The sequence below is a fragment of the Panthera leo genome, chromosome B1, assembly GCF_018350215.1.
Source record: "Panthera leo isolate Ple1 chromosome B1, P.leo_Ple1_pat1.1, whole genome shotgun sequence".
Lineage (NCBI taxonomy): Eukaryota > Metazoa > Chordata > Mammalia > Carnivora > Felidae > Panthera > Panthera leo.
This window is the reverse complement of record NC_056682.1, coordinates 88,218,696-88,234,513: the sequence shown is the minus strand read 5'-3', so window position 1 is coordinate 88,234,513 and position 15,818 is coordinate 88,218,696. Positions and strand designations below refer to the sequence as shown.

General features: G+C 39.8%; 1 protein-coding gene across 2 annotated transcripts; it reads right to left on the bottom strand.

Annotated features, from left to right (window-relative positions):
• Positions 1-740: 740 nt before the first annotated feature.
• On the bottom strand, positions 741-13,919 carry PCDH18 (protocadherin 18). Of its 2 annotated transcripts, none has more exons than XM_042935486.1 (4): positions 11,280-13,919; positions 10,345-10,433; positions 10,091-10,254; positions 741-2,886 (listed from the first exon to the last, which is right to left on the bottom strand). In XM_042935486.1, exons 1-4 carry the CDS (start codon positions 13,755-13,757, stop codon positions 2,216-2,218), a joined length of 3,402 nt encoding a protein of 1,133 aa, XP_042791420.1. In that variant the 5' UTR covers positions 13,758-13,919; the 3' UTR covers positions 741-2,215. The 2 variants fall into 2 exon arrangements, with proteins under 2 accessions (XP_042791420.1, XP_042791421.1); XM_042935487.1 differs by having other exon boundaries at positions 10,345-10,430.
• Positions 13,920-15,818: the final 1,899 nt, after the last annotated feature.

Below are 15,818 nucleotides of genomic sequence, written 5' to 3'. Positions count from 1 at the left end.
TGAGATTACATTACCTGTAACAGGAACAGGAGTGAAAAGTGACAATCTTGCACTAATAGCCTGTGGATCTGGAAAGCCATAGTAAGTGGAGAAGACTGGAGAAACAAGGAGTCTGAAACACGGAATGCTTACTATACAGACAATATACAAAGGTTTTGTGTTTAATATAATATTGCATTTTATTTACTTCACATTATTTAAACATTGATTTCCACCTCTGCTTCCTAAATGACTATTGCTGCTTTAAATTAAGAACACTGAAGTTATGGAAGTCTTAAGGATAATACATACTGAAAGGAAGTGAATTTGAAAAAAAAAAATGTTTTTAAATGTGGTTAGCATTTGTGTATGTAATCTACTGAAAAATAAACTGAAATTTCCCTTGTAACTGCAATCCCTCCTATAAAGGAAAATGTGCCTTTCAAAGACATAATACATGTATTTGATGTGGTACCCATTTGAGATTTAAAATATCTGAGTGTAGCCTCTTTTAGGCTATTTAACTTTCTTCGTATTTCAATTCCCTGCTAGTAAACCAAGGAGGATAATATTTTCACCTCTTGGAAACATTGTAAGGTACATTTTTTTTTTTTTTTTTGGATTCAACTTAATACAAAATGTTCTGAGAAATTTTTTTTTCATTTGAAAAATGTTCATGTAGTTACTATTTGATTATTCTTTTTTCTTTATGCTTCAAATGCATTTAAATATTTTAATCTGGGAAAATGGTAGACGACTTTCATTCCCATCACAGGTCTCAAATTATTCCTTTTCCATTGCATTTCCCTTGTTCACCAAGCTGAATGTTCCCTCTTTATCATTCAAAACTCAACACTGAATTACCTTCTCATGAAGGACACGCCTCATGCAAAACTTTTGAACGTATATGTAGGAACAGGGTTCTGATTTATGGACAGTTCTTAAGCTTTACTTTAATTTTCCTTTTATTTTCATTGACAGCAAAATTTTCTGGAGAGTACAATCAAGATAGTGTATTCATAGAAATAACATTAACAGAAGCTTGGTCATAAATGAGAACAGTCATAATAACGATCTCCTTCACCAAGGCATTCCACACAGAGAGATAACAGCACAATAATTAAAGAATTTGTCGTTCGTCACACAACAGATACAAAAGAATTGCAATAACAAAATCATAATTTTAAAAAACGTTCTTATACTAAAAATAAAAGCAAAAATATGAGATCATGCACTGGAGACAAAAGCTAAAAGTGAATAGTTATAGCAAAAACATTGCAAAACATAAAAATGTTCAAGTATCATGAGAGGACAGGGGAAGATTCAAACAAAACAGTTTCAGAATAAATCAATTCCATTTACTACCCTAGGAGGGACACTGACACCATGGTCTTTGTCCACAAATACTTTAGGCTGTTAGAATACATACCGTTACCCATTTAAAGGACAGATTCCATTTTCTTGGAGCGTGTCTACTGTTACAAGGATGGAATGAAATTCATTGTTTCCCTTGGTTACAAATAGACACTAATACTTCAGGAGAAATATTCTCGAGTATAGGCCAGTGTGATGCCTTGGAACAGTAGGGGCCTGGGGCGTGGGGGAGGGTTGGGAAGCATTGACTCTAGCCCTATTTTTTTCATCATGGTCTGTGAAACATACTTCATAGTCCTGAAATGAAATTTCACCCCATGTCTCAATTTTGCTGAAATTGAACCATCAGAACTAGCAGAGAGCAGTAAAAATAATAATTAAGTGGCTGACGTTGTCATTGATGCTTCTTTTTTTAAAAAGTATCGAAAAAAGAAACTGGATCACTTAACGAAACTAAGAATTGCATAATGCTTCAGTGGGGTTGTTCATACAGCAACAGCAAATTCTTCCCCCAACAGAACTCATCTACACAGTGCCTTTACACTTTGTGGTCGAAGACTATATCATATTTGAACAGTGGCTACTTTCTACATGATTAGGAAAGACATGTTTGTCATGGGAGTAAAAAAATAAAATTTGTCTGTTAAATTACACATAAATATAAGGTACAAATGTATTTTTAAAATACAGATTAAAATAATCACACTTGCATCGTGTACATACGAAAATACAGTATTCAATATTCAATATACACAGACACATTTATGATAAATGCAACTATTTGGCAATGCCAGTTCTCTCAGGGTTTTCTCTGTCCCCGATTTCCATACACACGGAAACAAGAATGCTTCGCTAGCATCTCCTAGCTCTGGCGAACGTCTTGAAGCAGTTTGTTAATCTCCGCCACCAGCTCGCTGGCATCCATGAGTTCGTGTTTCCCGTCGTTGAGATGGTTGAGCACATTATCAAAATCATCTTCTTCATAGTTTTCGGGGATCTCCTCCATGGCCGGCAGCCACTTGGAAGAAGGCTGCACACTGGAGTGAGTTCCAAGTGGGGGCCCCGAGTTGTTGGCGGGATTCTGAAAATGTGTACTAGCTGCCCAGGCTGCCACGCCTTGCGGGTAACCCGCAGTCTTGGCTGGCAAAGGCGCCTTCCGCCGTTCCAGAGAGTTGGAGCGATCCACCTCGGGACACTCGGAGCAGGTGTCCAGGGAAGGGGGTAGGAGGCGCTGGAACACGCTGCTCATTTCCGAGAGCAGAGAGGACGTGCTGGTGTCCCCGGAGTCCTCCTCGTTTGGGGAGTCCTTCCCAAAGGTGGAGAAACTCTTCTTCTTCTCACCAGAATCTGCAGGCTGGGCGTCGTCCTCAAGACTCTGATGGGGGTGCTGCTGCTGCTGGGGTTGTGCTGGGAATTCTTCCCCCGGGATGAACATGTTACTCCTGTAGTCAGAGGACGGCGAGGGCAGAGGCGGCATCCAGCACTGGTCAGAGTGTCCCAGGACCCTGCACTCCTCCGTGCAAAGCCTCATAGCTACACCCAAGGAAGACAACAGGGATTCATCGTCATGCTTAGCATATCTCAAAATGGTAGAAAAGAATGCAAGTTTAGTCTTAAAAAAAAACAGGACACCGTTTTAAACTACTACCGTGATGATACCCGTTATTTTACACATTAAATGGACTACAGTTACGGCTTTAATCTGAGTATCAGTTAAATGGACCTCTTTTTTCCCCCCGTTTATCAAAGAACAAAAGGAAGATTATGACTCACATACTTCTCAGGATTATTATTTCTGCTACTCAAGTAATGAGAAAATGGATTTATAACTTACACATGAGGATGACTGAAAAGGAGCGAAGGTATGGGTGGTGGGATATTTGCTGGATATAAATTCTAAAATCCTCAGAGCTGTACGGTGAAATCTGTGATTTTGGAATGCCACCAGATTAATTTTTGAGCAACGCCTATGAGTAGCCTTCTGGATATTGGGGTCTATCTGACCAACTTTACTTTTAATGGAGGCATTGGGAATATAACAAGCTATCAGGTCATTATACTTAGTAAATTCTCTCAAAGGTATTTTGGATTATTTATTGATTTGTTACTTAAAATAGCAGTGCAAACTGTCCTCAACTACTGGACACCTATAGTTACTCTATTCAGAAGTCTTCTTTTAAAGGTTTGGAATTCAAATAGATGGAAAAGTCATCAAAATGTAAAAAAGAATATAAAAAATCCATTGGTTAGTTCTTCCAGTTGTTTTAATGTCTGATTGGAATTTGAGTGGCCATGCTCATAGAAAATAATAGATGATATTAGAAAAGCAGAAAATAAAGAGGAGAAAAATTTCTAAATTTGACAAAGGCAATAACTAAACTACAATAATAATAATGAAGGAATGCAAATAATAAATGCTATTAGAAAAGCAGAAAATAAAGAGGAGAAAAATTTCTAAATTGACAAGTGCAATAACTAAACTACAATAAAAGGAACGATGAAGGATGCAGAAATGTAAAACATACTTCACAAATCACTTATCTCTTTCAGTGACAATTATGTCTCTTCGGCATCATGATTTTGCTTTAGAGCAAGTGACAATGCAGAAAATGCAAAGTAATTATCTTACATTTGAACGAAACTGGATTGATAATCAACCTTAGCTATCTAGTCAGAGCTTATTCTTTAGATCTGGCTATTTAAGCAAGGTTTCTTTTCTTCCCAAATTATTGCTAAAAAGGATGACACTTGAACGATGTCCAAACCCTTATCAGGAGAAGCAAGTAGTGTCTTGTGTTTATTGTTGTATCCCTAGCACCAGGTAAAATGTCTGCATGGAATAAGAATGCACTATGTATTTTCTAATCATCAGGGAAATGCAAATCCAAACCACAATGAGATATCACTTCAAATCTGTCAGGATAACTACTACAAAAAAAATAATAACAAGTGTCGGCAAGGATGTGGAGAAATTCGAATACTTGTCCACTATTGCTAAGAACACAAAATGGTGCAGTCACTATGGAAAACAATATGGAAGTTCTTCAAAAAATCACAAGGATAACTATCATATTATCCAGCAGACCCACTTCTGAATACTTATCCAAAAGAATTGAATTCAGGATCTCAAAGAGCTATTAACACTCCCTTGTTCACCGCAGCACTATTCACAATAGCCACTGTGGGAAGACAACCCGAATGCCTACCAGCAGATGAATGGATAAAGAAAACACAGTATTTGCATACAGTGGAATATTATTGAGCCTTAAAAAAAGAAGGAAATTCTGCAATATGTGACAACATGGATGAACCCTGAGGACATTCTACTTAGTGAAATAAACTAGCCATAGGACAAATATGGCATGATTCCATGTATATAAGGTGTCTAAAATGAACAAATATATAGAATCCAAGAGTGAAATGGTGTTTGCTAAAAGGTACATGTGCAGGGGGGTGAGAAAATGGGGAACTGCCAAACAATGGGCATAAAGTTTTGGTTGACCATAATGAAAAAGTTCTAGAGATCTGCTATACAACATTGTACCTATAGTTAAGAATGCTGTATTCTACAATTAAATATTTTTAAGAGGGTACATCTCATGTTAAGTGTTCTGATGCAGTAAAATAAAATTTTAAAAAAGATTGATATGCAGAAAAAGAAAGGCGAAGAGTAAATGTTTCCTCTCAGAAAAAAAGAGAAATAAAGGACTTTGTTAAAAGGGGTGGAAGTCCCTCCCCTTCACCACTAAACCTTCGAGATAATTTGGTTTTATACCTCATCAATTCTGGACCTCATTCCTTAACAGAGAAGGGATAATCTGTGGAACAAAATCGAGAACAAGTGTTCTGAAGGAGAAAAAGGTCTGATTGGTAGGAAAACTAGAAATACATAGAAAGTAGAAAAAATGCAGAAACAGCAGAACTAACTATGGGTAAAAGGAAGGGCAAACACCCAGAATCCTTGTGTGATTTTGCCATGAAGAAAGCATACTCTTTCAGCATATCATTTCCTATTTAAATTTAAATAAAGATGGATGATTTAAGAAGAAAAGCATGTTTAGATTTACTGACGGCATGGCATGCATTTTTACTGCTGAGAAATAATTACTATTGTTCATCATTTATGTGGACAAAACCAAAAGGAGTTGAAAGTAACTGGAATGCCTTAATAGCACTGAGGTTTTCTCAGCAGTGAAATAGCTATCAAAGTGGTAATGAAGTTTTTTCCCTAATTCCCTGGGTCTCTGAAAATGGAAAGGAGACCCGTCTCTCTTGTCTTACACACATCCTGTTGGAAGGACCAGAAACAGGTCTGATGATACCTTTCATTTGTTTTCTGGCCTTTGACCCTGTGGGAAGGACTTAATTTTTTGATTATTTGATTGTCTTTGTTTTCTTTTAATATTTAATGACAGTGGGGGAAAACGGAAAAATTACATAGGCTTCTAAGAATCCCGAGTATGATCAACTTTCTAGAGACCCGAATATAATGAACATGCAACCAAAAATACAATCTGGATGATTCAAATGATGGTATATGTCCACAGGTAATTTTGTTTACAGGAATTTTTTAAAACAGGGAATGCCATTTTAATGAAACAATAAATAAATGGAACCCTGAGTATTAAATAATACATTAACATAATTTTTTTAAATTCAGAAAATAGGAAAAATTGAAGAAGACAGGCTAATAGAGAGAATATTGGCAAAAATAGAGATAAGAAGGTAGTGGCACAGAATAGATCATTTCTGTTTCAGTGATATGCTCAACCTTTTCCCTGGAGACCCAACTATTTAAAAACATTCTCAGTGTACATATAATTCAGAGCCACAGAGGTCTCATACCACAACCAGTAAGTCAGAACTTACTGGCAAGTGGTGCATATGGCTAATCTTTCTGTCTCTCCTTGAAACCTGCCAGGTGGTTACATTTCCCCTGGGAAGGGGAAGGCTTGAGGGAGCAGACAACTCTTCTTTCCCACTATATGTCTTCCAATTTTGTGACTTACTATACTTTTTAGGTAGGACTCGACGTAAGAAGAAGAAACGAAAAGTAGGTGCCGAACTTCCATCAAGTCATGAGTTACTGAATAACCAATCAGTTATCTAGTCAGAGCCTGCCATATGTGGAGTGCCATGATAGATTCTTGTCCTCAAATGGTTTCAGATCTAGTTCTGAGTCTAGTGTAACAAATGAGGCTCCAGATGCCCAGTTTAAGTGCCAGCCTATATGATGCTAAAGGCATGTCAAGAAAAGGAAAAAAAAGAGGCAAAGCGGAGACTAAAGTAGTTAAAGACACAAACTGTGAGAGATGAACAGGATTCAGATAGACACAGTGAAGAGAAGCCAGTTTGTTTTTTGTTTTTGTTTTTGTTTTTTTCAGATAGAAAGGCAACATGAACAAAGGATGGACGTGGAAAGATGGTTCTGACTATTGCAAAAGATACGAAACAGCCCAAAATGAGAGTTAATAAGTCAGGAGTGGATTTTATTGGCCTTGGAATGCCAAGGGAAGTAGTTTTATTAGGTGTTGCTGGGCAACAAAAGTCAATAACTGATTTTAAACCAAAAAAACTTTAAATTAAAATGTTCTGAAAAAGTTGTTCAAGCTGCATAAGAGAAATATTTGACAAAGGGAGGAGGTGCTAGAGAGTGAACCTCAGCTTGTACGCTGGGCCAGTAAACGGGCCCTGGAAGAATAGCCAGGACCCGGATACCAGCCATGACGATGGACAGAACTTGGAATTAGAGAGAAATGTCGGAGTAAAGTAATCACCAATGGCAGATTAATGAAAAGTGGAATGAGCTTGGCAAAGGAGTTTCACAAGAAACAAAATCAAAAGGCCTTTATAAATCACACTGGTGCCGCTAAGACATTGGAAAAATGGAGATTCTGCAAGTAGTTCAAGATTTTGCACTGTAGCGCAAAGTTGAATGAGTAAGGAAGAAAGCATGTTGACAAACATGAGCTAACGGACAAGAATGCTTGCTGATTTTACTGCTCAGAATGCAGGATATTTCTGTGGGAATTAATAGAATGAATGACCAGAAATGACCTTGTTGGCAGGCAATGCAACATAACATAATCTATATTTGATCACAGTTTAATGCAGAAAACCAGTTGGAATAAGACACTTAAGTCCTAAAAATACACATGCTTTCAAAAACTGCACTGATTTCTGTTAATGGCATTCAGATGTGGACTTACATTTTTTTTTTTTTCCTACTTGGCCTGTTTCCTGGGAATATAAGTTTACAAAGCATGAGCTGCCAGAAAGAATAATAAACCAGAAAATGGGTGAAGTATCATCAGAAGGATGGTCATAATTAAAGTAGCTCTGCACAGATACTCAGTATACATGTAACTTTCTACACCAGCCAGACATGAAGAAAGCTTAAAATATTTTATAAGTCACTGGGAATATCCTGGTGCTCTATGCCACCTGAATGCTTTCCCCACATGGAGGCAGGTAGATAGTAAGAAAGAAATGTATCTACAGTGAAACAACATCATACACCAGCAATATAACTCTCCCACCACACGCCCAGAGTAAGTATGACTGTGCAAATATGGAATGTTTTGAAAGGGTTGTCTGTATATTGAGCGGTATCATTGTTGATAATATAAAAGCCAAACTCCTAACTTTGAACGAAATGTTAACTTAGAAGGAGCCTAAAGCCACTCACTAAATAAGACTCACTGTTACCTAGACTGTATATCTACCCATTGTTTCCTCAATGTCTTTATTAACATGATTTTTATTTTATTTTTTAATGCAAGCATTAGATAATTCTCCTGCCATGAACATGTCTGGTGTTGGTAACTTTGAAAGAATGAAAGAGAAGTCCTGCCTTTTTCTAAAACAGGTCAGCTAATATAATTATACAATTTCAGAATTCAAAAGGACTTTAGATATCATTTAGGCCCACAAATAGAAAAGTTATCTCAATAGGGAAAGTTATTTTCCTCTTAGCTATATCAATAAATTATAATTTCAGGGGCGCCTGGTGGGGGGGAGGTCTGTTGGGTAAGTTTCTGACTTCGGCTCAGGTCATTATCCCACAGTTTGTGGGTTCGAGCCCCACATTGGGCCTAGAGACTGCTTCAGATTCTGTGTCTCCCTCTCTCTCTGCCCCTCCCCCACTCACACTCTGTCTCTCTGTCTCTCTGTCTCTCTCTCTCTCTAATAAATAGTTAATTTTTTTTAATTTAAATGAATAGGTTTCACACAATTTAAAAAGAACTTACATAATGAAATACTGATGTTATGCCCACTGTACTACTTTTCATTTGAGAAATCACATTATTCAACATTGAGGACCAATATTCAAAATTAGGGTTCCATCAACATCATGGAACCATAGAAATTTAGCCAGCCAGCCCTTTCCTTTCATTGGTAAAAATAATAAAACTGATTCTCTTTGAGCAAGTTTTCTGAGGCTGTATGTATCCCACTGGATTTTCAGAGATTCATTTTCTTCCTTGAAATAGGGAGTCTCTGAATGAAACAAAGAAACAAAGACACCACTGTGCAAATATTGGTTCTTATGTACATTGTAGCCCTAATGCCAGCAGAAGTCCTTTCCACACACTCATCCTGCCACAGATACGATATCTATGACTGTAATAACATAATGAAATAGGCAGCATTTAATCACTTCGTAGAGGATAGTTAGACTTCAGAATATAGGAATAAATCCATTACTAAACTTATTTTTTAAAAACCTGTTGCTTCATTACTCTTAATAGGTTGGTATTTAAGAGTATGGGATTGGTTCAAATCTCACCTCTACCATGTACAAACTGCCTGATTTGGGATACATTTTTGGATGGAACTCAGACGGCAATTAGTTTTGCTCTGCCTTTCTTTAATTTATCAAATGGCAGGCACTTGATTAACACTCAGCTGATCAAATTCAGTGGAGTTTAGGAATGTAAGTAGCCAGGGCGACGTTTTTATGTGTTCCTAAGAGTCGATTGAATATTACAGTCTCTGGTAACGGGGTTGCTGCAGTGATGTAGTCAGTGTTTACCCAGTTGGTTCAGACAGGTTCTACTGCACAGTCAGAGAGGGGGGACTCTATGGAAAACGTGGCTTTTAACTTCCCAGGGTCTCCTCCATCTGGCTACAGACTTAACATTTCCCTTGTAAACGCGTGTGCCTCTTCAACTACCGTGCGGATAGGAAATGAACGGTGGCAAAAATATTCTGTGCTTCCCACCTACAAAGCTGCATTCTTTGTCCTATTTTTGGTGATTGAAATGTACCATTCCCTAGTGTATTTTAATCTCTGATTCTGTGAGTGGGTTCCCATCACAGGAAATTTGTGTCTTCCAAATTATAGCCCAGTTCACCACCATGCACCAAAACAGGCCGTTTGAATAACAACAACCACCCAGTAATTTCATAGAGTTGCTCAAGAGTATCCTGTGGCAGCACTGGATGGGGGCAGGGAGAGGAAAGAAATAGTGTGGCTCTCTATCCCCCTCTCCCCACTCCTTCCTTCTTGTCCTGCTCCGCTCTCGTGCTTACCCCTCCTCCACCAACTGCCGTGTCTGAAGTTTAAGAAAATAATTCTGAGGGGCTCCAGGTCATGTTCAATGCTAATAGTGTACAGATGACAGATACTTCAGTGCAAAGGACAAAGAAAAATGTAAGCATGGGAGAAACTGTGCACTCCATGGGTGTAACAGATCTGAAAGTAAGAATTTACCGTCTATCACCACCCTCTTACCTGCTGGAATTCTTCCATCTGTAAGGAACAGGTCACTGAATCCTTCACCCAGCAGCCTGTCTATTGGTGAATCTCGCCCCAAATCATAATCACTGTCTCCTGCTTCACTGTCACCACGGCCACTGTCTTTCAAGCTAAATTTGTCCATGTCTTGGAGGGCATATCTAGAAAGATAAATCAGGGAAAGTATGGTTTTTACTCTTTAGCATTCACGCCATTAGAGACTCAATAGGTAACAGGGGGATAATTCATACCTATAACTCCTGGAATATTTGTTTCCTCGAAAACTTGGCCTTGGTTGATATTGCCCCTGGTGAAGCATTGAAAGAAGCTGGGAGACCTGCTGGAAACCAAACACACAGAACTGATTTCTGGAAACAAACCCCCTAATACTCACGAGCTTAAGCAAGGAAAAACAGTTGCTCACTGCTTTTCATCCTGATGAATTGAACATGTTATCTCTGTTTTAAAGATTTACACATGCTGGAATGTGGCAGACGATGCAGCCAGGCACCACACACAACTGAATACATCCCGGAGAGGCTTGAATGATCTCATACACTGCTTTTTTTTTTTTTTGAAAGAGAACTCCTTTATAAATAATAGACTGAGTTCCTTTATGTTTTAGTTCAGGTTAAAGAGGTCCATTATAAAAATACATGGAAAATATTGTAAGATGCAACAATCTAGCACATGCAGTTAAAATAAGGTCTGAAAAAATTCAAAAGTTGAACAAATACAACATGCATTCAGATGGGATTCTGGAGGCCTTGGGTTTTTGCTGGTGCTGTTGTTGTTATCTTTTGGCTTTTTTTTTTTTTTTTTTTTTTTTTTTTTTTCTGAGTAGAAGCCACAACTGTGAGAATGAAACAAGTCCCTTTATTTGTGGCTTCCAGTATCTTAATCTGGGAAGGAAGGGTATTCTAATTAGATAGTCATTTGGGAGATTCACATTTATTTTTCAATACTATGCATCATACATGCAAGCCCATTCTTTAAGAAAAACAGAACAGCATGCTAAACTATGCATACTTGCTACATACAGGTGATGTACCTTGTATCCCATTTAATTCGGATATTGTTAGTATTGTTTACTGCTTAAAGGAGACACTTAAGAACTAGCACATACACAACCTCTGCACACTAGCAGCTGACCGTGTCAGTGAGTTGGTACAGAGTGCGATCTTACCTCAACGGCAGGAGTGGCATGGGTGAGTTCTAGTGAGAAATTCTCTGGCACGTGGTTGGATGAGATTGTCACCAAACTGTTGAGGGACTGGTGACTGTGGTGACTCTGCCGGCTGCCCATCTGCCCTCTTTCCAAGGTGGGGGATGACGATGGAGACGATCTGTGATGAGATCTGATGGGCAGAGTGCCATTCATCGTAGGCACCAATGTGATGTCCCCTTTGTGAATCTGCCTGGATGGCCTTTTTGGGTGGTGCTGGTAAGTGGATTCTGCTACCCTGCAGTTGTAGGATCTAGTGTCTTTCTTTTCTCGGTTACACCTCGTTGCAAACAGCACCATGATAACCAACAACACTGCACAAATTGCTCCTAAGGAAATAATTATAACCATGGAGACATCCAAAGATGCCTGGCTGACTGAGGTCATTGCTGTACTTGTCACTGACTCTGCATATTCAAAGATCGTACACTTCAGAAGGACTTTGGTATGCAGCTGGGGATTGCCTTTGTCCTGGATGATGACTGAGAGCTCCCACTCGGTGTAGGAAACAGATTCCATGCTTACGTTGGTATGGATGTCACATGATCGTGGATCGATTAAAAAGATATTCTCCTCATTGCCTGCTATTATGGAGCAGCTGAGTTCAGCATTCACACCAGAGTCTCTGTCAATTGCCCTTATTCTTGTGACATGAAAGCCACTTTCAGCCCCTTTGGGTATGGAGATTTCTGCAGTATTATTGCGCAGAGCAGGCCCAATAACCACAGGGACGTTGTCATTTTCATCAATGATGGTGAGCACAACTGTGGTATTGCTTACTAGTTGCTTTGGACTTCCTCCGTCTCTTGCTTCAACCACGAAAGTGATCTGACTCACTTCCTCATGATCAAAGATTCTGAGGGCATAGATGGCTCCATTAGATGGGTCAATGGTGACATAGGTAGTTATGGAACTGCCCAGGATAAAACTCTCCAAAATGGTATATGTAACTTGCCCATTTTCTCCAAGATCAGGATCTGTGGCCGTAACGGTGGTGATATATGCCCCTGGCGAGTTATTCTCTGAGATTGCAAATTCATATCGACTTCTCTGGAAGTGGGGTGGATTGTCATTTATATCATTGATCTGAACAGTAAAATGTTTTACTGAAGAAAGACTGGGTGTCCCCTTGTCCTCAGCGATTACAGTCAAACTGTATTCAGATCTCTTTTCTCTATCCAGTGTGGCATTTGTCAAGATTAAATAATTGTTTTCATAAGTCTTCTGAAGTTTAAAGTGACCATGTCCGTGAAGCTTACAAACTATTTCTCCATTCAGCCCAGAATCCTTGTCCTGAACCCTGACCAAAGCAACAAATGTGTCAATGGGATCCCCCTCAAAAATATAAGATATTTCTTCTTTTCCAGGGGACATGAGGTTTATGTTGATTTCAGGTTTATTGTCATTAACATCCACAACCTTGATTATAATTTTGCAGTGAGCTGGGATTGAATTTGGGCCCAAATCTTGAGCCTGAACATCAATCTCATAGGATTTGGTGATTTCATAATCCACTTGCTTGAAAAGAGTCAAATGTCCTTTTTCTGAGTCAATTTTAAAAGTCTCTATAATTTTGGGAGACACATGACTGCTGAAGGAATATACAATTTTCCCATTAGCGCCCTCATCTGGATCTGTGGCATTCAGGTCAAGGAGCAAAGTGCCAACGGGGGAGTTTTCTAAGAGTTGTATTACATAAGACTGCTGCTCAAAAGCAGGGCTGTTGTCGTTGGAGTCGGAAATGCTTATTTTTAGTATGGATGAGCCAGACCTCTGAGGCACCCCCATGTCTGAGGCAGTGAGCTGAAGCTCATAGCTTGACTTCAGCTCGCGATCCAGCTCTCTGACCACTATGAGTTCTGCATACTTGGCTCCATCGGTCCTGGTGCGAACCTCAATACTAAAAAAATCATTGGCAGAGAGAGAGTAGGTGTGGAGGGAATTTTCCCCAACATCTGGATCAAATGCACTGTCCAGGGGGATGCGCGTCCCCACGGCCGCGCTCTCGGATATCTCAATAGGTATGACAGATCTTGAGAACTGGGGAGCATTGTCATTGATATCCAGCACTTCGACTTCAATATGGAAAAGCTGCAGATGCTCGGTGGGTAGAGTGATCACATCAAACTCTATGGAGCAGTTCAAGTTTTTCTGGCACAGTTGTTCGCGGTCGATTTTAGCCCCTATGCTGATTTCTCCGTTATCCTCATTTACTACAAGGAGAGGAGAATTCCCCCTTTGCATGGCTCGGAAACGAACGGTGGAAGGATTAGGTAGCTTAACTAAAACATCAGCCACATCCTCTGATAGTCTTGCAATCACTGATCCAACCCTCTGCTCCTCATAAATCCTGTATTTCAAATTCTTGCCCAGCACATCGCAGTTGAAAGACACCGTCAGGAGTGCAAAAACAAATCTAAAGTGCATTTTAGCATTCATTTGGCACCTCGGTCAGTTTGGGAGACTCCTCACACAGACCAAGTTAAAACAGCAAAGCAATTCCCCTCAACTTCCTTTGGCAACTTAAAGCTAAGCTACGTTTGGTACTTGCCACTTGAAAGCGTCTCTTAATAACACAGCACAGCAATTAACAGCTCGCAAACTTTTGGTTTATACACACCGTGTCACGACTCGCAGCTCTTGTCGGCGCGGAGTCCGAGCCTTGCATTTGTCCTCTCCGCAGGCAGAAGAGGGTCACCTCCGCGCTTCCCTCCTTGTGTTGTCGAAATCCATCGATTGCAGGGTGCCGGCAGAGGCTGCAGTGAATCTTTCTCCAGCGATGCTCTCTCCCTTTCTCCGCGCGGCTGCAGACTAAACACCCGTGATTGCTGACTCCAGTCTAAAATCTGTACAACTTCACTCCAACTCAGACAAAGCTCTCTTGCCCGGCGTGTGTTGAATCGCTTCCAGCCAATCAGCGTGCTTCCAAATCAAAAGCTGATGGTGTCCCCAAAGCGAGGGCGGTCGCCGAGAGTGGAGGGTGGAGAGGGAGAGCGAGCGGCGAGGAGGAAGGCAGGGGCTTGGGGCGGGCGGGGGGTGGGGGGGCGCGGCTGGGAGAGCCGGGAGGAGGGCCGGTTGGGGGCTGCGGGAGGAGGATGGGAGCCGCTCCTTCGCTCCGCTCCTCCCTTCCTCCTCCCCACGCCCCCCTCCTCCTCCCAGTCTACTGCATTCACTTTCTCTGAGCGTGCCACGACAAAGGGGAGCAAATTACAGAAGAAAAACTTTAAATCAACTTCTGGTCGCCTTTATTTAGTTGGCATCTTAAATTGTTCTGGTTTTCTTAATTGCCCTTTCTTCTTCCGCAAACATGTAATCATCTTGCTTTTCATAGTCTTTAAGTACTGGTTTAACTTGAAATACCTCTAAGTGCATTTTGTTGGTGAAGGAATTTAATAAAATTTGAAAACTTGCTTCTAATTATGCTTCTCAGCCCGCCCCCTTCCCCTCCCCCTCTGTAAATGCTTGGGTCTTTCTCCTGTGAGCACAGGCAGATTTTCTTGGGGCTCTGTTTTAAAGAACAGAACAAGTAAGGAGGTTTCATTTTCTGGTTTTCTTTCATCTTTATTCTTTGAAGATAAGAAAAGGGCTATTTTCCACTCTTGAATTCTCTTAATTAGCAAGATTTAAAGGAACACCTTAGGATTTGAAACTAATTACCGATATAGTTCTACCATCTATCACTTTTTTCTTTGAGTTGGGGCAAAATTGGCTATGATATTTCTTTGTCTTGTACTTCAAAAAATCCTATTTGCCTTCAGTAAAAGACATTTCATGCTTTAGCATGCCAGTTTCTACCAAAAGATTTTCTCTATACATGGTGAGCCTTCACAATGTAGACTGGGAGGGACCTGGACCCTGTAGTTTACAAGTCAAATTTTTATAATATATGCATTATTTATGAAAGCACTTTTCGGATATGTATTTTAAGAACCCAAAGCTTGTTTACACTGAAGAATAAAATGCCTGAGCTGAAAATTGCATTGTGTGTGCATCAGAATGCTGGGAAATGTCATGGGAGGCTTGTGCTTTATCCAGGTCACAGAAACTGATAGGGTATTCTTATTTGAAAATATGATTATTTATGATATTCTTTCTGCTCCACAATTTCTTTTAAGTTTATCATCACGGCTCTATTGCTGCTTTTTTTCTTTCTTTCTTCTTCTTCTTTGTGTGTGTGTGTGTGTGTGTGTGTGTGTGTGTGTGCCTCTTGCATTATTCCTCAGCTGTCTTCATCCACTTGCATATTTGCTGTTTCGCATAATCTCACTGTCACTTTTTTCCATTTATTTTCTCCCACTCTCTATTTTGCCCCCCAGAAACATATAAAAAAGGTAATTTTCTGATTTTTCCACTTTGCTTACTCTCAGCAGAGCTCAGCTAAAGTCACTAAGAAGGTTCCTTCCAAGAAAGAAAGCAGAGGACTCCCAGCGTGAACTCTCCTTCTTTTTAGGCATTCAAAAGCATTTTATAAGCCATTGTCTTTTTTCCCCCTCCAGAAAC

What these genes read in the sequence shown, in the direction of transcription:
- PCDH18 (XM_042935486.1), bottom strand. Translation starts at nt 13,757, where the DNA reads ATGAATGCTAAAATGCACTTTAGATTTGTTTTTGCACTCCTGACGGTG. An exon ending in ATGCCACTCCTGCCGTTGAG is followed by an intron (nt 10,434 to 11,279) that starts GTAAGATCGCAC and finishes TTTGGTTTCCAG; the next exon opens with CAGGTCTCCCAGCTTCTTTC. An exon ending in AGATGGAAGAATTCCAGCAG is followed by an intron (nt 2,887 to 10,090) that starts GTAAGAGGGTGG and finishes CCTTGGGTGTAG; the next exon opens with CTATGAGGCTTTGCACGGAG.